Consider the following 23,283-nt stretch of genomic DNA (forward strand, 5'->3'; position numbering starts at 1 on the left):
TTGTAACAAATCTGCTTCAGTATTCTGATGAAAATGCATGTCGCTGAACCCAGCCCAATAGATAATCAGATCTGTCCATAAAGAACCAGGGTACTTTACCATCTTTTGACCTGAAATTTTGTTACTGGAATATTTTGTATGTTTTTGTCATAAAACTTTGTATTTCCACGATACTGAACTTAAGCATCAGAGATACAATATGTACCCTAGTGGTTCAGGTGTTGAATCCCCAGAATTCATAATCCTGGGTCTCCTGGATTACTGCATAATCCACCTAAGGCTTATATCATTGGGACAACAATACTAACATGAATTTTACTTTTTTTTTTAGGGTGGCAGTCAGGGGTTGACTGTGGTAATTCAGGGACAGGGTCAAACTACTGGCCAGTTACAGTTGATACCTCAGGGTGTGACTGTCATACCAGGTCCAGGACAACAGCTAATGCAAGCGGCTATGCCGAATGGTACAATTCAGAGATTCCTTTTCACTCCGTTATCATCATCCGCTACTACGGCTAGCGCAACTACTACGACGGTGTCCACTTCGACATCAGGTAGGGTTTCCTGTGCTCAAGAGAAGAGGGTGATTGGAGTTAGGTTTTTTTAATTTTTTTTTATATAGTTGGAGTTAGTCTCTTCATTAAAGTATCTTAGTTAAAAGAACAGCGTGTAGACTTAGAAATCTTCAGCTGACGCTCTGTATAAAGTATTGTAGTGCTTTTTAAACCAAAGGGGAAATAGTGCTTCCTCAACTTTAGAAAACCTAGGACCTTGTCTACACTACACAGTTTCGGTGACAAAAGGGAGCTTTTACTGACAAAACAGTGGAGGTGTACAATGCTACTTTTGTCGGCAAAATAAAACCACCTCAACAAGAGGCATAAAGCTTTTTGCAGCAAAGTTAAGCAACAAAGTGTCAGAGTAGATGCTGCCATTTATTATGTCTCCATAACTGGCCTCCCCCAGTATCCCACAATACCCGCTGTGACCACTCTGATCAATGTTTTGAACTCTGCTGCCATGCATTCCAGCTGCACAGGCATGCACCCCTCCCCTTTCAAAGCTCCAGGAAGTTCTGACAGCTACACATGCCGCTCTGCTCAGGCAGCAAACAGCAAATCATTAACCTACTGGGCACTAGGAACAAAGCAGCAGGCAGGGGCATGTGTGCGCGCGGGAGGGCGGAGATGCACCTGCCTTGGGACTAGTTGTTTCCAGCCGCTGTTTGAACTTAGAGACAGCATACCAACGCACTCACTCTCCTCCAGCACACGCACCTTCAACCTCCCTGTTTTCTCACACACTCCCCCAACACACACACTGTGTCTCCATCACACACACGCTCCCTGTCTCTCTCACACACACACATACTTCAGTTAAAAAGCGACTGGCAATCTAGTAGGATGCCCATGGAATGATGGGATTTAGAAACCTGCATCATGTGATGCTCTAACTGCCCCAGAAGGCATTGCAAACCCTTCCCAAAGCACCCTGCACCCAGTTGCAAAGTGGGATAGCTACCCACAGTGCACTGCTCTCTGTGTTGATGCAAGAGCTGCTAGTGTGGATGCACTCTGCCGACACAAGGAGCATAGTGTGGACATGCAACAGCGTAACTTTTGTCGATAAAACTGCAGTGTAGGCTGGCCTAATGGTTCTAATTAACAGAGCTTGTAGACACATTGCTTGGAATGAGTGGAATACTCTGTTTTTATCCTTCACAGCTACTGGAGAGCAGAAACAAGCCTCACAAACACAGACACAACCAGTGCTGCCACCAATTCAGCCCCACCCTCACAGTCAGTTGCAAGCTCAGCCACAGGTGCAAACCCAGAGTGTTCAGCCTCAGCCCCCAGCCCAACCACAGACTACTCAGCCCTCACTTCAGCCTGAAGATCAGACACAGCCTGAGTCTCAGTCTCCAACATCAGCTCAGTCTCCAGTCGTATCTGAAGCACAAACTGTCGTGGCACAATCAACTAAAACTCCAGTCACAGTTCAGTCTCCACCACAGACCCAGGTTCAAGGGCTGTCTCAAATTCAAATCCAAAATCAACCACAGACTGTCATCCATCCACAAGCTCAGTCCCAAGTCCAAGCTCTGCAGCAAGCTCAGGTGCAGACTACAACTCAGCAACAGATACAAGTGCAACCCCAAGCTTCTTTACAAATACAAGCTCAACTGCAGCAGCAGTCACAACCCCAGATTCAGACTTCCCTTCAGACTCTTCCAACTGCACAAAATTTAAATCAAGTTACTGTACAATCTCCATCTCGCCCTCAACTGCAGATCCAGCAGCCTACAACAAAAGTTATTACTGTACCTCAGCTACAGCAGCAAGTCCAAGTTCTCTCCCAACTTCAGTCTCATGTTGTAGCTCAGATACAGGCCCAGCAAGGCGGAGTCCCCCAGCAGATTAAGCTTCAGTTGCCTATTCAGATTCAACAAGCCAGCCCAGTGCAGGCTCACCAGATTCAGAATGTGGTAACAGTTCAAGCAGCTAGTGTTCAAGAGCAGCTGCAGAGGGTTCAGCAGCTCAGGGAGCAACAGCAAAAGAAAAAGCAGCAACAGATAGAAATTAAACGTGAACACACTCTTCAGGCTTCTAATCAAAGTGACATTATCCAAAAACAGGTAATGTTCTCAGAAGTAAATACAAACCATGCTAAACACATGTTTCTGTTAATCCTATTGATACATTAGATAGCCTGTTCATTGAGCCTCTGGGATTTTTATTTCTAAATTGTATTGCAAAATTGTTTTTGCCAATTTAATAGCGCCTCTAAGTTAATTCTGCACATTAAGAAACTACCATGCTGTGCTTGCTCTCTGGCACTTTTGGCTTGATTGATTGTATCACTGGTTATTGGGAGAAATGTATCTTCAGTGTTAGTCCAGAAAAAGTGAGGACTGGTGGTTTGCAACACTTCTACTGTGCTTTCATTGACTGTTATAGAAAGGAGACTGTAAGAGCTGTATTAAGCATAATGCTGTTAACTACAGGGGGACGGACTGTGGGAGAAAAAATGGGCAGAAACTCTAATTATAGTGCAGCAATAGGAGCTTGGGAAAGTGCAACTGACTACAGAAGTGAAACTGACTTCACTTATTTTTTTCTCCAGAAATAATGAAAAATTAAGTTGAATCTCTAAATTTCTTAGTCATAATTTAAGATTAAGTATAAAAAGTTACCTTCAAAATAGTGTAAGTAATATAAGACTTGACTTAAGTTGGCAAGTGTCCGCATTTCCCCAAGTACTATTATCAGACACTACCTGAGGTTTTTAAATGTTGTTTGGACTTTGTGTTCAAGGTGGTGATGAAACACAATGCTGTCATAGAACACTTGAAACAGAAAAAGACACTGACCCCAGCTGAACGAGAAGAAAATCAGAGGTAGGAACACGTGATAATGTATCAATGGACATGGAGCAAATGTGTTCATTGGTGTCTGTTGTACAAAATAAGGCTTACCTACATGGAGCTGTAAGACACACTGTGTGAGTGGGATTTCTAACCAGTCTGTGTAGACAGTGCTGGTGCTCACTGAAAGTTCCCTATTTTGCTTTAACATAGTGCTATTTTAAACCCTAGTGTGCTTTAGAAATCACGCCCTGATAGTGCGCATTTCTCCATAGTGTAGTCACGCCTTCTGTCTCAGGCTTGGAAAGCTTAGTTGTATGAAATTTTTAAAACTGACTTCAAGTAATATACAAATCATGGTGACGAATCCATGACTTAAAAGTAACATTCCTAATTATGAGCAGTTTGATTCTCCTGTATTCAAAATAAACATTGACTATCGTCACTTGTTGCCCAGAATATGGACTGTGATATGATGCCTGTGGGTAGTGCTTGCCACAGGTTTTTAATACAAGCAGATAAATAACTTTGAGGGAGCTCACAAAAGGAAATGAAGGATTGCTCCATTGTAGCTAAGCCTGTTTCTCATTTCTGTTTGAGCACTCCATGTTATGGTTTCTTAATTTCATTCCCTTTGTTGGCAGGAGCTTGTCCTCTGTTTAACTATTTTACCTCCCAGCCAGCAGACAAAAGTAGGGAGACTTGTAGACATTGTCACTCCATAAATTAGTAGTAATTTCATCCCTTGCACTGGCAAATGTGTATATGGAGTGTTGGCTTTAGATATTCTTCCATTGCTATTTTGACTATTTTGTTATTCACATGTTTTATCAAATAATCCTGTGATCAGGAAAAGGAATTCCAGTTTTATAATGTTTTGATCCCCAAATCAGGTACAAGAACAATACTGTGCAACTTAGCTGTCCACTCAGTGTGAGAAACGAATAGTGAACACACAGTGGCTAGTTCACAAATCAAAAGTTAAAAATTTGTTGACACAGACTGCTCTCTTAACAATTGCGAATGACCAAATTTGTTACTTTTAAAAAACAAAAGAACATCTTTGTTCATGATGTTTGACCAGCTCTGTTCGTGGCACTGTCATCTTTCCTCCCCAATGAGTCTTTTCTTCCCAAAGAGTATAATCTTTAACAGTGAAACCCAGACTAGACCAGGTAGATGTGGGACAGTGGAGAAGAACAGAATGATTGATGTCCTATGGCCCTACCAAACAACCAGTGTATTCCTACAGCTCTCAGTAAAATACCAGGTGGCTCCCTGAAACCACTTGATTTTCCATTCCGACATCTGCAGCAGCCACTTGCCACAAGCTTTTTTTTCTCTACTTTTGCTGCACTCAGCTTAGCTGCAGGTGTAAGTGTTGCCTGTTTATTTGAATACCCCCATGCCAAGCAACATTTAGTCTTCTGGTGAATTGGGGAACGGGGAGGAACAGAAACTTCAAAATGAATGAAAAGTACAAAGCAAAAATACAACTATATTACAAAAATTCAAACAGAAAATGGTCAGGAAAAGACAGTTGCAGCAACACTGGGGCATAGAGGGGACATATTGTATAGGGGTTTGCATCCAGCAGTCTATCATAAGGGGTGCTTCATGATGAAGCAGTTTGGGAACTACTATTTGTAGTGATCTTTACTGATAGAGAAAATTATTCTCTTGGACTTACTTTTGCTGGAACACCAAAGTTTAGTACTATTCAGAGCTGTCAGAAGGACAATTCTGTTTTGCAGCAAGTTTTCAGGTCTTGAATTTTTTTTCTGCCTTCGAACAAAAATAAAACCTCGAAGGTTTTTGCAAAAATGGAATTGTCTCGAAATGTCTCTTTTTTGGATCAAAAGGTGAGCTTTTTTGATGCTCTAACCATCAGATTATATAGCGTGAGTCTTTGTTGAAATGGATAGGTCTCCACAAACTGTCAGTCAAGCAAGTGTTGCTGTTGTGGCTAAATCCATGATTTTACCGTCAGAATTAATAATACAGCTTTGTGATTTGTGGAGGCTGTAAAGAGAAAATAACTTTAATTTTGTGATTTATTAGACAACTTAGCACAATGTGCTTCTCTGTATTCCTTCCCTAGAATGATAGTGTGTAATCAGGTGATGAAGTATATTTTGGATAAGATAGATAAAGAAGAAAAACAGGCAGCTAAGAAACGGAAGCGAGAAGAGAGTGTTGAACAGAAGCGTAGTAAACAGAATGCTACCAAGCTCTCAGCTCTGCTTTTCAAACATAAAGAACAGCTTAAAGCTGAAATACTGAAAAAAAGAGCACTTCTGGACAAAGATCTACAAATTGAAGTGCAGGTAAGAGCAGTTCTTCTCAATGAGCCAGGTGGGTTTTCTTAAGTTTGGGGGAAAAATTGTTCTGTTTATCAGCTTGTCCTTTGAGTCTTTACGGAAGCATGCAGGGTGAAATTCTTCTGCTGCATGCCTGTATCCCTGCTGAACCCCCAGATCAGTTTATTTACTGTATCTAGCATTTAATCTATGGTGAGATCTTAAAACAATTTCTTCCCTATTAAAGTTAAAGGTCCAAATCCTGCAGTCTTGCCGCTCACTGAAAAAGCTAAACCAAGGAGGTCAGAAATCCCCCTACCCTAGTTTTGGCTCCTTCCCCTGCCTTCAAAGGAAATATGACCCATTTGATTCCACTCCTGTTGAGATTTTCACACCAGTGGGGATACACTTCTAGAAGTGGGGGTGGAGCTGCATTAGACATGTTTTTGTGAAGGACCCAACAAAGCCTAGAGCTGGCCCTATCCTTTATTTCTGTGGCACTTTCTCCTCGTAAGGGCATCAGATTTCCAAAAAACAAACAGCAAATTGCAACACAAATGTACCAGAGCTCTTAAGGCAAAGGCCTCACAATTTATGGAACCTACTGGACCATCTGCAAGGTAAAGAATATGTGGTGGTTGTGTGGAAAACTGAAGTGATATAAAGACATACCAACAGGGAGCTCCTTCACCAATCATGGTCAAGAAGGAGCTGGAATGTCCAGAGGACAGCACTTAAACCACTGCTCTTAGATCAGAACTCTTTGATGACTGTGGAAGCTACCCCACTCTCCCATTAAGGAGTGAAAACCAGGAGTGAGAATTCTGGTGGATGGTATCACCGGGGTGAAATGTTGTTTCTGTATGCTTCCCACACGCAAGATTTTGTATCCTGGCAATTACACCTCTGGCTGGGGGAGCTGCCTTCTGTGTCATCTGACATTATAGTTTATTTGCCAGAGGGTCTGCTGTTGAATATCCCTAATCACCCTTTACATGCCCAAGGAGTGACTAATAGGGACTAGAAATTGAATAGGTTTCTCACATGATAATGCAGAGTTACCAGTGTGGGACTTCATTAGTATATTAAAGGTTCTGTGGATATTTCAATTCTGAATGCCACAGATACTATAAGAATCATATTAAATTTGACTTATTACTGTTAAAAGTACGAAGAGCTAGGTGATTAACAGTAAAGACTGACTGCATCCTTAATTCAACTTTTTATGCCTGATCACCATTTTTATTAGCAAGCATGTGTCCTCCATGTTCTTGACAGATCCCTGAAATTCCTCCCTCTTCTTTTGCCTTAGGATTAGACATGGGGTCACCTCCCCGGGGCTTATCATCAGACTTAAAACATTGAATCTTAAAGGAGCCCAGGGGCTGACTTACATTAATCTTGGAATTTGTACCTGAATGAGTAAATTATTTAAATGGTTTGTCTTTTTTTTAAACTGGAGAAAGATTTGAGTCTGGATTCTGATCCTGTTCTAGAATGTCCTCATCAGGTGTCTCTTTTTTTTTTTTTTTTTTTTTTGGCCTTTTTTTAAATGTGCTTCAGGAAGAGCTAAAGAAAGACTTGACTAAAATTAAGAGAGAAAAAGAAAAAGCTCAGGCAGCTGCCGCTGCAGCCGCTGCTGCTGCAGCCGCCGCCGCTGCGGCAACACCACCTCCGCCACCGCCTCCCCCTCCGCCACCGCCACAGCATGCCACCAGCATCGCAGCTGCCACCACAGTCCCAGCGCCAGCGTCTTCCCAGAAGAGAAAACGAGAGGAGGAGAAAGATTCTTCAGCTTCCAAGTCCAAGAAAAAGAAAATGATTTCTACTACCTCAAAGGAAACCAAGAAGGACACAAAGCTTTATTGCATCTGTAAAACACCTTATGATGAATCCAAGTGAGTGGTGAATGCAGCATGCTTGTTCCGTGCATTGTTTGGTTCAGCTTTAGCATTTAGCTATTAGTCTGAGATAGCGATTAGAAATGGGGGTAGAAAATCAGCCGGTATTGCAATCAGCATGGACTATGAAAGAATAAGCAGTGTCTGGATTACACGAGCAATTACAAATCTAGTAATTCTTGTGAGTTAATTTTTTTTACCTGTTTGCATGTTTCCATTGTATGATCTTTCTGTCTCACATGCACATACTCTTTATTTCGCTCTGTTCTTTGTTTTGCCTGTTCGCCTCTGCTTTGGGAGCAAATAATTATATACTTGTGTTCCTTCTTGTGACCAAGCTGGTTGGTGTTCCCTAGTGATAGGGTTGGTACCGTCTCCCCGTAAATAAGGTTTTTTTTTGTAATTAAGTAGTTAACGAGAGATACTAACCTATTAGGCTGCAGTTCATTTTGGACAGCGTTTCCAGTAGATGTATTTTCTCTTTTCATTTCTTAATATATTACCTACCCACACCAGACTCTTACTGAGTTGCATTAAGAAATGCAAACCAAGCAAAAAAACCCCATACTTTTCTATCAGACTCTAGTACGTTTTTGAAGTTTTAAGCATTTGACAAAATGAAAATGGCAGTTCCCCAATAAGTGGTTTAGAAACGAACTATGAAGAGAAAAAGAAGAATGCTATGTTTCCCGCTGAAAGGGATATTCCTTTATAGAAGGAATTGTTTATGGAGAAATTAATAAATGGTGGACTGGATGACTGAGTGGACTGGATCGCCTCTAGTTTGCTGGCTCTACTTCCGCTCAAGTCAGTAATGATCAAAAGTTGTTACCGTCTGATCGCTGTGCGGTGGCATCTGAGAAATCAGTTGGTGTCAGTGTTCCAGGTTTTCCACTTGACAAAAATCACTCACTCCAAAAGCACTAATTAGCAGCTTTGTTTGGGGTTTCAGTAGAAATGCCGAGAATTAAAATGAGCCATGGAGACTGAACTAGCCTGTCACCCCAGTAGTGGTCCCTCCAAGTCACAACTGAGGGGGTTCATTTCTGTCTCATGGGTATTTATATAACTCCGGTCACGATACCATCATGTCAGTGTTGGGAAGCTTAGACTGCTCCCTGCTGCAGCCATTCTATGAATAGAGTACTTCCATTCCAGGCTGCCAATCTGCCACAACTTGTAAGTGCTAAATACCACTTTAAATGGGCATTGGTGGGGTGGGGAAGAGTAAGTGCTATATTAGGATTTTTGTCACTCAGTAAAACTTAGTAGGATGCCCTGTCCTCATTTTATTATAACATACTGAGCACAGGCCAGTGATACTGGTTCAGTCTCACAAAAATAAAGTAAATACATGGATTTGATCTGATGCCTGCCTGTTCAAGTCAATAATCTTTCCGTTGATTTCAGTGGGCACTGGATTGGGCCATAGATAATACATGATGACAGCACATTCTAGCATAGTGAACAGAGACAACCTTTATTTAAGCAGGAAATAAGATTTCACAAAAATGGAATGTTAATGCCTTAGCCTAATGTGATCCAGTTCAACCTCTCTGCTCATAACTTCTGAATCTCACAGGTTTTTAATATACACTGGCTATGCTGTTGAGCTTAATTATTTCACCACTTGATTGTGAAGAAGTTAATTACTTTTGAAAACATTGTTTTCTTATGTAATTTAGTGTTTTTTAATAAATATGTACAGTTATCAGATATGTTTTTTGTGCTGGTGCCTCATTTGCAGTTCAGGCAGGACAGAAGTGCAGCTTTCAGTTTTGTAGCCTGAACTGCTCCTAGAGGCACCCTGTAATATGAGATGAGGTACCCTGTACATTTGTTACAATGCACTAGATTCACTAAGATCATTCTTTGCTTAAGTCATTTATATTATTTTACTGCAGGTCTTTCATGTTTATTTTTTCATTAATGACATTGAAACATGTTAGGGATTCACTCGTTATTGTATTCCAGATACAGGTTATGGGTTAGTCAGGGTATCCATCTAAGATTTAACCGATAAGTGGGAAATATAAAAATAAAACAACTTGTGAGGCAAAGGATCCAAGTTCTGGACCTGAATTTGCTTCCAGGCCAGCAGGAGCTGACAGCACTGTGGAGATGGTGCTATCTGCCCTTACAGTGTTGGGGGAGGAAGCAGAAGAAATACCTTGTGCAAGATTGAATTGGTGTTGATTCACTGTAGAGAGAGCTATATCTAGCCCTTCTTTGCAGAAAGATGATTTCATTAGATTGTTGAGATTTGACTGATAAGAAATAAGAAGCAATGGAAAAAAATAGGTTGAATGTGGCAGATATTGAGCTGCTAACAGGATTTTGGAGGCACCCACAGGAGAGGAAGCATTCCCAAATTAGCAAGAATGGTCTAGGTGAGGTGTGATTTGATGTGAAGTCTGGGTGCACATTCCAAGACTTCTAGTGCAAAAGTTTGGTAGAAATTAGAGATGTTTGTTTGTTTGGTGTGACATATATTGCGAGCCACCCTCGTATCGCCAGTTCGTCTTTGTCATGCCTGCCCAGTGATTTGGTTCTGTAGGTTAGCAGAAACTGGCATCATAACAGGTGATAAATGGTAAGGTTCTCACTAAATTCTAGAAAGCCTGAAAATCTGGAGTCAGCTAGCTTTAGCTCAGTCAGAGAGAGAGGGAGACTGAGTGCCTAACGTCTTGTCCCCATGGTTGATTCTGCAAGTCATAGGTACATTTGGGGCATCCATATCCAAAATACTGTCAAACATCCTTGCATAATTATTTACCAGTTTATCACACCATTCTGTGCAGGGTCCATTATTCACATGATTCTGTATGGAATTAAATTGTTTTTGTACCTTACCCAATTCTCCTTCACTTTGTATCATACCATATCTGATTCTGTCCAATAGTGTTGTTTGAGAATAGACCTATATTCTCCAAAGAATGGTCTGTGTTCCAGTTTGTTGTAATTCTGATTAGTTGAATTGCTCTGTTTTCAGGATCCCACATAGAAATTTTAAAATTACAATACACATTCTTACAGTTTTCCTTCACATCATGTTATACCAATATGTATTCTACACATGGCTGGTATGCATGTTCCTTTGTAGTGTACTTGTAACTTCTAGTTGGTGTTTGTGCTTTGCTTTGTTTTTAAAATTAACTGAGACCTACATTTTCAAATCTCAAGAAATTACCTTGATACTTAACTGGCTTCTGAACTATAGTTTTGAAAATGTAAATCTTTTTCTTTGGCCATGTCTTTTTGTGCCTTTTACAGTTTTTCACATACGCATTCATGTTGGAGATACACATTTTCAGTCCAGTTTTTTCAAAATCTTGTAGCTATTGGTTGATCCACATTTACTAAACTGTCTATATCAAGATTGACCCAAGTGACCTTATTTACAGTGCAGCTGCAGTTTCAGATGTAGGCCTTGCAAGGATACAATGGTAGAGGACAGGGAGACTGAGTCAGAAAATTGCAGAAAGCAGGCTAGCAAGAAAGTGCATCAGAAACAGAAATGCAGGGAAAAGAGCCATGCCATTTGAAATGACAATTACATTGTCATTTTCATTGTGAACACTTTTAGGTTCTATATTGGCTGTGATCTTTGTACTAACTGGTATCATGGAGAATGTGTTGGCATCACAGAAAAGGAGGCTAAGAAAATGGATGTGTACATCTGTAATGATTGTAAACGGGCACAAGAGGGCAGCAGTGAGGAATTGTACTGTATCTGCAGAACACCTTATGATGAGTCACAGTGAGTTCTGATAAGAACCTCTTATTTAATATTTAGGGAGCAAACTGCTCTGACTTTGGTTACTTGTTCCTTAAAAAGAGAAAAAAATATTCTGCATATATTGTATCCCCTGGTATTACAAATTCCTTTTCAATATTTCTCTCTCCCAAATGTTGTTTTCAAGTGAATATTTTGGATATATAGGAAAAGTAAAGTTCTTAAGGTGGCCTCAATGTTTTAAATAAGACCAAGAATTTTACACTGGGATTAATTTTAACAAGGGAAGAGCTAGAAAGATTAAAACAAAATTGAATATTAGTTAGAATTTTTTGTGCTTGAAATTAGTCTCTTGTTCAATTTAGATTAGAAAAATTACTTGGAGTATTGGGTATTTGGGTGCTATCTTTACGTTTATAAGGCTTTTTGTCACCAGAATACCCCTTCTATATTCAATCACAAGACTCTGGTTTCCATATGAAAAATGTTTGAACAAGGTGAAATGGGAGCCCTAGAATGTAGTCCATTTTACATGTGTAAAATGTTCCTTTAATCACTGGTCAAGTGAGACTTCTGGCATTACACTGTTACTTTCAGCTTTAAAACTGATAAAGAACTTTTGAAACCTTGTTTCCTTGAAATTAATTCTCTAATTTTAGGCACTCCTGATAATTATGAAGTAAAATTGTCAGGTAATTTAGTTTGTAAATATTAAATTAGCATGCATGGTTTAATTAGCATATGTAAAACTGAAATGTCACAAGTTTAAATATATAATTGTTTTATATCATGCAGAACAACTACTGAGGTGCAAATTGTTAAAACTGAGCTTTAAAAAAATCTTTTGTTTTAAATGTAAAGGATAATGTTACTGATATTTTTCTTTCAAATCTTGCAGATTTTACATTGGCTGTGACCGATGTCAGAACTGGTATCACGGGCGCTGTGTTGGTATTTTGCAAAGTGAGGCAGATCTCATTGATGAGTATGTCTGTCCACAGTGTCAGTCTACAGAAGATGCCATGACAGTACTCAGTCCACTGACTGATAAAGATTACGAGGGATTACGACGAGTACTACGTTCCTTACAGGTGAGGATAAACCATACTTAGAGTGGAAAATACAGGTACAGTAGAGGTTCATCCAAGAGGTGGTTTTTTTTTGGCAGTAACCTTGGATCTCCGCTTGTCTGATTGTAAGACGACATGATTTTGTTAAGAGATGTAATAAGCTTCCTTTTCTGTGAGGATGACAGTATGTTGGCCACAGCTTTCTCAAGCAGCATTGTCACATTGAATAACACTGATGGTAGCCTGGAAGAAAATCACTGCCTCCAGGTTCTGTGGTATTTTGTTTTTTTAATGAATGTGGATACCTCTGTTGAGCATGAAGGAAGCAGATTTCATCAGAATGTAAAGGGCAGAGCAGTTGTGTTTTGGGTAGGAAATGGACTTTTTAACATAAAATAAGTTGTGTTCTCTGGCTAGCCTGTATGATTTCTAGTCTGAAATTATATACACTTCAGCTAAACTGCAAGACTGACTTTTTTTTAAAAGATTAAAAAAATTATTAAAATTTTCTTCCATACAAGATCGCCTCCAGAAGATTGATTTCAGCATGCAAATGACTGGGTGTTGCTAAGAAAAATGAAAAGCCTCTGGCCCAGTTATAACATTTTTGTTAGTGTAAATATCTCTAATGGCTGAAAAGGGACATTTAAATTGCCATCAGCTAGAAATAATCCTATGTGTTAATAGAAGAGCAGGCTAGTGCAATATCTAATGTACAGCAAAATTTTTGTTTGATTTGAGCGGTTTTAATGGACATTTTTGGTGACAAGTTAATTTTAGATTTAATGAAAGTGAAAAACACTAACGGCCCAACTCTGTGAGGTGTGCAGCCCCTTCAATTCCCACTGACTTGAAAGGAAGCTTCTTCAGGAATAATGGCTGAAATTGGCTATGTGCAGTCTCTCGATTCCCGTATGCCTCTCTCCTCATGAGGACAAACTGCTCATCATGCCAGATTACACTTTTTTAGGATACAGACAATCATCTGCTGGGACTAGAGCAAGATCAGCAAATAACACTTTAGTTGTTACTGAAATTAGAATCAGATGCAAATCTCTAGCAATATATAATTAATTAAACCGCTATCAATTTAATAGTTAAATTAATTTAATTAACCTAGTTAATTTAAACATATATGTAATGTTTTCTTCTGAAACTGTTTGTCTCATTTTCCTGATAGGCTCACAAGATGGCATGGCCATTCCTAGAACCAGTTGATCCCAATGATGCACCAGATTATTATGGTGTTATCAAAGAGCCTATGGGTAAGTGTATTTCCAGTTAATAGCATGATTGGCTGAGTGGTAATTGTTAGTTAATATAGATTTAAATGTACATATATCGAATGGCTTCATCCGAGGATCTTTGGGTGCTTTATCAATATATCCTCATTAGGGAGGTGGGTAAAACGAGACAGAGATGGTGACTTGCTTATCAGCACGTAAGTCTGTGACCGAACTAAAAAAGAACCCTATATACTGACTCTCAGTCCTGCTCCTTAACCAAAATCCATCCTTCCTAACATACAAATAAAGTTGCAATTGGGTTATCAAACGTACAAACTTATTTTTTTCTGACCTTTCTGTGCTTCTGTGGTCACTTTCAAACAGAGTGAGTTGTACCACCGCACCATATCCTTTTTTCTCTCCCCACACTCAGCATCTCCCAGTGAGAGAAGTAGAAGTATGTGCTCTTGTGATAGTTAAGAAAAAAGATTATTTTAGTAAATTGATAATGTAGTTGCCTAATGACTTATGTAATATAGGATGGAAAGATATAAAAGCAATCTTCATTTTCTTTGCTATTGTACAAGAAAATTTGGTTAGACTGAAAGCTTCATTGAAAAGGAAGAAAATCATGCTGGGGCAGATACTGTAGCTGTATAATAATCTGCAGCCATACTTTGTTGCGCTGTGATCTTACTAAATCTCAAGGGCAAAGCACTGGTGGGCTGCATCAGGACTTGGATGTAAGATCTCTAAGGAAAACCCAGCTGCTGCAGGACATAGTTACAAATGTTCGTGATCCTCTTCCTTCAAAGTCAGTATCAAACTAGAGTCTTAGAAGGAATTTTTTTAAGGCAGGTGAATCCTTTGTTCATTTTCTCAGCCAAGTTAAGAGGGACACTTGTTAATTTAAATTTAGAGACCATTTTGTTTATATTTTTCAATGCTTGTCCCTTTGTTTTTAACTAGGGAGTCGCACACTTTGTAACTTGTGTAGGCCGAGCTTATTGCACATACCAGGAGCTCCTTGCATTCTTTCATTCCCCTCCCCCAAAAAAACTTTGTGTGTCACTCTCCCATCCCCCTCTATTTCTAGCATTCCCTACAACTCTCCCCAAGTTCCCCACCATCATGGATTTTGTGTGCCCCCCACACTCATATACCAGGGTTTCCATTCTCCCTGCCTCACCACTGGCTCTGGCTGCGTGCCCATTTCCCCTTCCTCCATGGCAGGAACTCTGTGTGCCCCTCCCCCATTCCCCAGATGCCTGTGTGCGTGCCCCCATTCCTCACCACAATTGCTATTCTTTCTGTCTGGGAGATAAGTGATTCAGGATATCAACATATTAAACTCTCTGGGAAAGATGAGCAGTGATGAGTTGCAGTATTGTTATGCTGAAAGCTATTAATGGGTGTCATCAACCAGTTGTTGGATAGACAGTTGAGTAGCTGGCATTGGCAGGAACTTCATGTGTCCCCCATTTTCCCTCTCTTGATTTTCCCCCAAATCAGCACAGTTGGCTATGGATGCCTAGGACATTCCCTGAAATTTCAGAACTGATTAGCTGCGGCATTCAAGTTATCAGTTTGCAGTCTGAAAGCCCTTGAAGGCGTTCTGTCCTCTGTGTGGTAATGTGTGCATCTCAATGGCAGTTAATGGATGTCCCTAAAAGAGTTATGTATTCAAATAGGGAGTAATCAGCAGGAGCAGATGAACTGCAAATCCAATGTATTTATTATGCATTGATTGACGATAGTATTAAAAAATAAGGAAAACAAAAAAATACAAAGGATAGAATCAGAATTCTCTAATGGCAGTGTCCTTTCTTCATAAGGAGTAAATAATAGCTCTGTAATGGAGGTTTCAAAAACTTGAGCTGCTGTGTAAATTACATATAATAAATACATGTGACATGGGAGGAAGCACACATTCTAAATGAGACCCCTCAGCTGACCTCATATCACCAGCAACCTTGCAGAAAATGTAGCCAAGCCAGTTGTGCTTTTGTTACTTTATATCATCATCAAATGTTGTAACTTCTGTCTGGGAGACTAAAGATGTCTCATTTTAAATAACAGGTGTGGGTTGGTTTGTTCGTTTGTTTTCTTTTAAGACCTTGCTACCATGGAAGAAAGAATCCTGAAACGTTACTACAAAAAGGTGACAGAGTTTGTGGCAGATATGACCAAAATTTTTGATAACTGTCGTTACTACAATCCAAGTGACTCCCCTTTTTACCAATGTGCAGAGGTTCTTGAATCATTCTTTGTACAGAAGCTAAAAGGATTCAAGGCAAGCAGGTAAGGCAAAGTGTTCCCCATGCTGATAATCGTATGACTGTAACCTGAGTTTGTGTTAGAAAATCTTCCTACTACCCTAAGCTTATCTTACTACACTCCTATAAAGGCCTGCCTCTTCCCACACACGTGCCATTACAGCTAGATTTGGAAGGGAAGAATCTAGAGTCAATACATTCCAGCTGTTGATTTTTGTCAAACTTAGGGCTTGAACCTTATCCCACTTAAATATTTTTATAATTTTTGTTTAACATATGAATTCCATATCAATATGGGCATTATCATAATTATAAAGAAACTGAACATTAAAATAAATAAGACCTTTTCAGTTAATGTGAAAACCAAATCAAAGGGACCAGCTTCTGTTTTGAATACAGGTTATATATCATTATTAGCTACTTACAGTCCACTGGTGCCAGGTCCTTTCCTAACACGAAGGAAGTATGCTCCCCTACTCCAAAGAGCTCACAATCTAAGGAAAATTCAAATGTATGCAAAAGTAAACCGTTCCTTACTCTTACCTAACGAACTTCCATCTTTTCTCGTTGTTTTGTATTAGTTAGATAACCTGTTCACCCTCATTTTTAAGCAATTAAATGTCCAATTGAATAATAGAAATTTAAATTGCAGACTAATAGGTTTTTTTTAAAAACGCAGAAACTTAGCTTTAAACTCCTTTTCTGTGGGAAAAGACTGGTACAGAATCTGGGAACTTTGTTTGTAAAACTAACATGCAGTCTGCTTAATATGAACTATACAGCTTGTCAACTACGTTTCAGGCTATAATCCATATGTCCGTATGTGTAATGCATAGTATCATGAACGGACTTACATGAAACCAGGGAGCTGTGAGTGGTGGTACTGCTATAATTAGGTTGAGACTAGCTTACTCTTTAACACTAGTATAGTAATAGGACTCTCCATATGTCATTGCAGATTTGTATCCCAACAGTAAACCACCTAAGACATAATTACAAATATTACTTTCATTAAATTCAACTTGAATCTGAATTCTGATTATGTACAGTCAGTTGGTAGATTAGTCAACTTGACCATTACACTTGAATTCTGGAAGGTTTAGATCAATTCAGGATTAAATCTGTTTGCAATTAACTCGGTTAGAAGCTGCACTTATATCCATCTTTGTGGAAGTTGCCAGTTTTCCAAATGGGGGAAGTGCAGGTGTGGCCAACTGAAGCAATTGTGTGTTTACCCTCTTAATTTAATTCTATGATACCTGCTTTTATCAGGCCATTACTGGCTCATGCTTCTTTCATTCAGTCATATTTGGTTATCCGACATTCATTGTTTGCACACTAATTTCATTGCTGCATTTTATTTATTGTGCTTTTTCATTTACACCATCCATGTTCTTTCTTTTCTTGCAGATTGTGATATCTTTAGTCTGACCTTTTTAACTGGAATCAGAACTGGATGTTGGGGTCACTCTTTCTTTTATTGTACAGTACCATGACATTAAACTGCCTTAAAAAATCCAGATCAATGTCCAAATATTAACTGTTCTTTTTAAAATGGAAACAATTATTTGCCAGCAGCCATGTTGGTAAACAAAAATGTATTAAGAAACTGTCTGTTCCTTGGAATACTGTATTTAAACAAAGTCAAATAATTTAGTCTTGGAAACTATGTATTTTAATTATTTGCAGTCACTAATAAAGCTGTGAACTTTAGAAAGGGGATTCGCTGAACTCTGATTAGCAAAAATGTGGTATTAATTTCTTTTACTGTTCAGTTTTTTATGTTTGAACGTTTATCCAAAGACTTCCCAAATCAATGTAACTTCGGTATATTTTGTATATTTTACCAAAAGTAATAACTTATGAATTGTCTTTATGCCTTCCCTATTACAGAATACTATTATGTATCTTGATTAGTAAAATTTTATTTTGGGCATTTTTGGATATTCCAGTGAAGCATCATGTTTTGTATACAATGGAATTTTTTTAATGCTGTAGCTGAAAACTTCTGTAAAGTTCAGAGATGCTTGTTTTAAATGGTGGTTGTCTCCAAAGATGAACAGACACAACATGGCTGCATTCCCCTCCTAGTGATTGACCCTTGGCATCCTCTTAGAGAAACAGTGTTCTCAAAAATGAAGGGTGCTTAATTCACTTTTTTCTGTATTCTGCAGGTCTCATAACAACAAACTGCAGTCTACAGCTTCTTAGAGTTCAGCGTGTTAACCTAACACACACACAGCAAGAATCTGGTTGTCTGAAAATTTTTTAATTAAGAAGCCAGATGGTTTTTAGTCAGGTTATCCTGACAAGACTTGATGTAAACTGTGTTTTTATTGGTCACAGCAGTCAAATTATATTCTTGGCTTATTTTGTCCAAAGGACAAAGGAATAAAAATCAGCAGCACCACTTTCTTGTCAAGATCAAATTGTTGTACTATTGTGGCAGAAGTGAGAAACCTTTGTTTTGTTGGCGAGAGAGAGCAAGCAAGCAAGAAAAAAGATACAGTAAATGGGGTCAAGTTTAACTCCATGGAAATGCCACGTCTGTTCTTCAGTGAAGAAGCTGGTTTAAAGTCCACACAGAAAACTTTGACTGTATTTATTTATTGTTGCAAAAAAAGACGCTTTTTTATTGCTGCCCTCATTTGTCAGCTAATTATTTTTTCTTATAAAATCCGGCCCTGGTTACACGTAATCCATTCTGTATCTTAACATGATTCCTGTAGGTAAAAGTACAAGAAGACCTCTAGATGTCTTTTCTTTCTATGAAAGGAGCTGCTATGTACACATGTGCACACACAAAAAAACTGGGAATCAACAATGAGTTTATCATTCATGGTAGATAAAAATGATTAAGCTTGCATAAAAGTTGGGCTAAGTGGTCACAGACTGACTACAGACTCTGTTGCCTTGAATATAACAGTACAATTTGTCATTTACTCTGCACCAGACTGAAATGAGTAAAATCTATTTGAAGGTATCTTGTTTGTAAACATTTGTCAGATTCTAATTTTTTTTCTTTTTGTATTAAAATTCAAAACATGGATGTATAATGAAACAAAATAAATGGAGATAATTTTTCTCCCCACAGATGTAGGTGTCTTTGAATGTGCGCTAATATGTTTGTAAAGTTTTGTTTTGTTTTGTTTTTTTGGTGGATGGGGGGGTCTGTTCGGAATTGGAAGTATCCTAAGTAGTAGGGGAGGAAAAGGGTAAGAAAAGAAGAAAGGGAAAGCGTTTTTCTTTTTCATTAAGCAACTACTGTCCCTTTAAAAAACAATTCTATTGTGGTGCCATAATTGCTGCATCAGATAATAAAGGCAGTATTGAGAAATTTCATTGACCACTTCTGAATTAGAAAGTAGAAGGCAAAGTATCATCCAGGAATGATGTACCACATGTTTGTAATTATATCTCGGAAGGGCACTCAGTGGTTTTGTCTCTTCCTGTCCAAGGAAAGCTAGCATGAGGGACAAATGGAAGCCAACAGAGGAAGATGTGACTTGCAGACTTTTTTTCCTTCTCCTCTCTCTGAGCTATCACTTGCACATTGCTTATGTAAGTGACTTTGTCACGTTAACTGCCTCCAGTAAATCAGCCAAGGCTGGTTTATGCAGCTCTACAACCATTTTGCACTATTTCACAATTAGCTTTGTCCTACAGTGATCTGGGATTTACCTGGTTTATGGATAAGCTTCCCTTGGGTTTAACCTCACCCTGCTATGCAAGAACCTTTCCTGTTAATTTCTTAGAAGTAAGACATTGCTACTGACCACAGTTTTCTTACAATTACATGCTCAGGTGTACAGGTTCTTCTGGGTTAATTTTATCTAATAAAACCCATACATTTTTGTACAGATATTGTCATTTAACCTAGATGTGAAAACTAAAAATGAATTGTTCAGTGTGAAAACAAAATCAGTTTATGCTTCTTAAAATATTATGAGAAGAGTAGTTGCATTTAGGTTATGTTGTCCTTTGACTTCTTAAAAGAAATGCTACATATTGTATGCATTGTGTTCGATGCCAGAAGGAAAATTCTCAATTTAATGAGTTCTGAAAATATTCTGCATCTCTTCACAACTTCATAGTATTTCTGTACTATTTATTCATATATACATATATATGATGTCATTTGAAACTTAATGCGAAAAGAACTTTCCTACCTGTAGCCAATAGATTGCTATGTTTTTAATAGTTGTGGCAAACTGAAGAGTACTTTTTTTGTACGTAATAGGACATTTCATCCTAGACAAATAAAGTCATGTGTTTGACATCGGATTTGGTGGTGTTTCTAATGAAACATTGGTTGATTATGTAGCTCTTGGCATTGCCAAATTTTATATAACTTCTTAGAAATTTTTAATACAAATTATTCTCTTGCTAGGGAAATGTTAATCTCATATAGACATTTTCACTTTCTTGACAACTTTTCAGTTTTTCTATTGCCAGCTAACATGTCGAGACGTTTTCTAGCTCTATCAGCTATCAAGTTTTGTGGTTTTGTCTTTTTTTAAAAGTGATATATTTAAAAAATTACCATATCTGCAATACCAGTATCATTCCTGAATATGTATTTCAAAAATTATACTTAAAACTGGTTCTTAAAAGCATGAGAATTCATAATACTTGAGACCTGCTATGTTGCTCCAGTGTCCTGTTTCTGTATATTATTACCATGTAAATTCCAAAGTTATTGAATTATGTTTTAACTTGAGTTTTTGGTGACACACACTAAACCAAGTTGGGGTTTGTTTTTCTTTATGCTGTGTCATCAGAGGTCCTCAGATAAACCTGAGCGAATGTAATTAGTCCTTATGTAGAATTTAGTTCAAAAGCTTTTAAATTCTCATAAAATGTTGTAGAAAGATATGTTCATAATAGAACTGGATAAATCACTGGAGAGACTGCAGTGTCTTATGTGCTCAGTGTGTCAGTTGATTGGCTGCAAAATACTCATGTTTGTCCTGCTGAAAAAAACACCAGGAGTTAACTTTGTTCTAAAGTAAGAGACCCTGTAAAATTTGTTAGAAATGTTGAGGGGCAAATACACTCTAAAGGGACACTGTCATCTAATTACTTTTAAAATCTTTTTGCTTTTCATTGTTTGTAATAAAACATACTAAAAGTTTTGAAAATAAAAATCCCTGCCAGATTTGTCCTTTTTGTTGTCTAAACTTTTATCTGTTTAGCAATTCATGTGGTTATATTTGCTTGTTTCTGTCTCTGCATTAGCATTGTTGCTGATGTCCTATTAAGGCCTGCTTCACTTGTAGCATTGGCCTTTTCACTGGTGCTTGTTGGAATATGGGTTTTTAGGGACTCTTAGAATTGGGGGGACATTTCCTGAGTTAACAACTTACTACCTAAGTTTGACAGTGTCCCTTTAATGAAGATAGATGTGTAGCCTGATATGTGCGCCTCATTTGCTATCCCAACACCACACAAAATAACCTGAAAGTGAAATGTAAACTGTCTTTTAATGATGAAATCATTAAAATCTGTGTAAAGCAAAACTGACTCAGTATGAAAAGCTAGCTGTTCTATAGACCAGTTTTCTATTGCACATGTACTTTCCTGTGCATTGAATACATTTTTGATATGCTTAGTAATCTGCCCCCTATTGGTTAATTATTGGAAGACTGCTAATGTAATTATGAAATGTTTTGATCTTTAAAGAAATTCTCACTTTTTTCTTTCCACTCCTTTGCTTCATTAGTAATCTATTGCAATTCAGAAGTTACTTTGCCACCTCCCCACTTGAGCTTGTAAAGCAAGTATTCTAAATAATGGCCTCTTTTTTTCTTTTTCTTTTTAAATCAGGTACAGCTTTTAAAATAGTGTGATCTTGTTCAGTAAGAGAGTCTGGAAGAGCAATCCAAATGATTTATAAACATCTGTCTGCAGTATGTGACATCTACATATATTTTTAAACACCCCCAGTTACAAACACACGCTGGGTTTACCAAAAAGTGAAAACAATGAATAGTTAAATGTTTAAGTAATAGACACTGAAACATATTGGACTGTTACCTCTTAACTTATTATATGATACAATAAATACCTTCCTTCTGGAAGAGGTAAAGTGGTTAAGATTTTGTGATGCGAAAGGAAAAATAAAGCATCTTGCTGCTTTTCCCTCTTTCAGTAATGTTGTGATGTCCTAGTCTCTGTGTAGCCAAATGAAAAAATAGATACACATCAAATAAGGGATTGGGCACAAATAAAATGCCATTGTTGTGTAATTCAACTTTTCCTAATGAAGGGTTTATTTATTTCCTTAGTGGCTTAACTCTCCAGGTGCAATATTATTCTAGAGTAGTGGTTTAAATCTAGGGGTGGTCAAATGTTGTTGGTTTGTCCTAAGCTAGTGGTCTTGCTCCAGCTACTGTCCATTACCACCATTGATATCCTATTTGTCTCAGGTGGGGAGATGAAGTATTAAGTGAGCCAGGGCAATGGAGCTACCCTTCACCCTCCACTCCAGGTGTCTGCTTCAGATCACTGTCACGGATGAAGGTAGTGGGGGAAGTGTGCATTGCTGAATCTGGATAAATGGAAAACTGGGCATCATTGATCAACGCTCAAATATCAGTTGAAAATAGAGAACCCAAACTTGAGACATTCATGTAGCCCTTCCTCCAGTGCATTGAGTTGCTGCCAGGATGGAACAGTCTTATTCTGCCAAAGTAAAAGCCCCTCAGAGTTTTCTTGGGAAAATTTCAACTGACATCTCTATTGTAAATGTGCCATTCTCCATGCTCAACTCTGTTCTCACTGAAATGTACCATAATAAAAACAGTAAGGAGGCACTGTGACCTTTTTAGATAGATGCAAGCTACTGGTTGTCAGGTAGCAAGCATCTCTGTGGGTACTACAATCATATGATAAAACTCTTCTGATTCTAAAAGCTAGCTAGTGTGTACAGCCCAGTAAACTAACCCTTCACTTCTCTCCCAGTTGACAATGCAAACAAATGCCGACTTACAGCAAGAATATATAGTGTTTTAGAAGCAACAGCAGTGTTTGCAGTCAGTGCTCTAAGTCTATTGCATGTCAAGAAATAAATCACATGAGAACAATTCTGGGAAGGTACTTTCGCTGCTCTATTAATGTCACCTTGCTTGCCTGCCTCTATCATTTTCGTTTCTTAATAGTCTCCTGGTAAAAGTAAAGAAAGCGATGTACAATGCTTTTTCCTCTTTAGCTAAATCCTTTGGTGTACTCTGCCATAATGCATAGTGACCTAGGTGCACCGTTTTGCTGAGAGTCCTTTGCTTCAGCAGCCTTTAAAAAAAAAAAAATGTACCTCATTATATGGTGTAAATCTACAGCAGAGTCAAAAGTCAATGGTTCCAGACATGAATTCTACAGAGCTCTACAAAATGAATGTATTCTGGCTGGCTG

At 38.4% G+C, this 23,283-nt stretch overlaps 1 protein-coding gene across 11 annotated transcripts in view; it reads left to right on the forward strand.

Annotated features, from left to right (window-relative positions):
- Positions 1–18,968, forward strand: part of BPTF (bromodomain PHD finger transcription factor) — a 90,167-nt gene extending 71,199 nt beyond the window's left edge. For 6 of the 11 annotated variants that reach the window (XM_077832954.1, XM_077832957.1, XM_077832956.1 and 3 more), the window contains 10 exons: positions 332–554; positions 1,725–2,635; positions 3,315–3,397; positions 5,466–5,691; positions 7,228–7,562; positions 11,152–11,325; positions 12,200–12,392; positions 13,552–13,636; positions 15,712–15,898; positions 18,048–18,968. In XM_077832954.1, coding sequence (XP_077689080.1) covers positions 332–554; positions 1,725–2,635; positions 3,315–3,397; positions 5,466–5,691; positions 7,228–7,562; positions 11,152–11,325; positions 12,200–12,392; positions 13,552–13,636; positions 15,712–15,898; positions 18,048–18,084 — 2,454 coding nt within the window. In that variant the 3' untranslated portion in view covers positions 18,085–18,968. Of the gene's footprint in view, positions 1–331; positions 555–1,724; positions 2,636–3,314; positions 3,398–5,465; positions 5,692–7,227; positions 7,563–11,151; positions 11,326–12,199; positions 12,393–13,551; positions 13,637–15,711; positions 15,899–17,283 lie in introns of all 11 variants that reach the window. The other 5 variants (XM_077832962.1, XM_077832964.1, XM_077832965.1 and 2 more) reach the window with 3 other exon arrangements.
- Positions 18,969–23,283: the final 4,315 nt, after the last annotated feature.

The sequence above is a fragment of the Eretmochelys imbricata genome, chromosome 14 (assembly GCF_965152235.1).
Source record: "Eretmochelys imbricata isolate rEreImb1 chromosome 14, rEreImb1.hap1, whole genome shotgun sequence".
In the NCBI taxonomy this organism is placed as follows: Eukaryota; Metazoa; Chordata; order Testudines; family Cheloniidae; genus Eretmochelys; species Eretmochelys imbricata.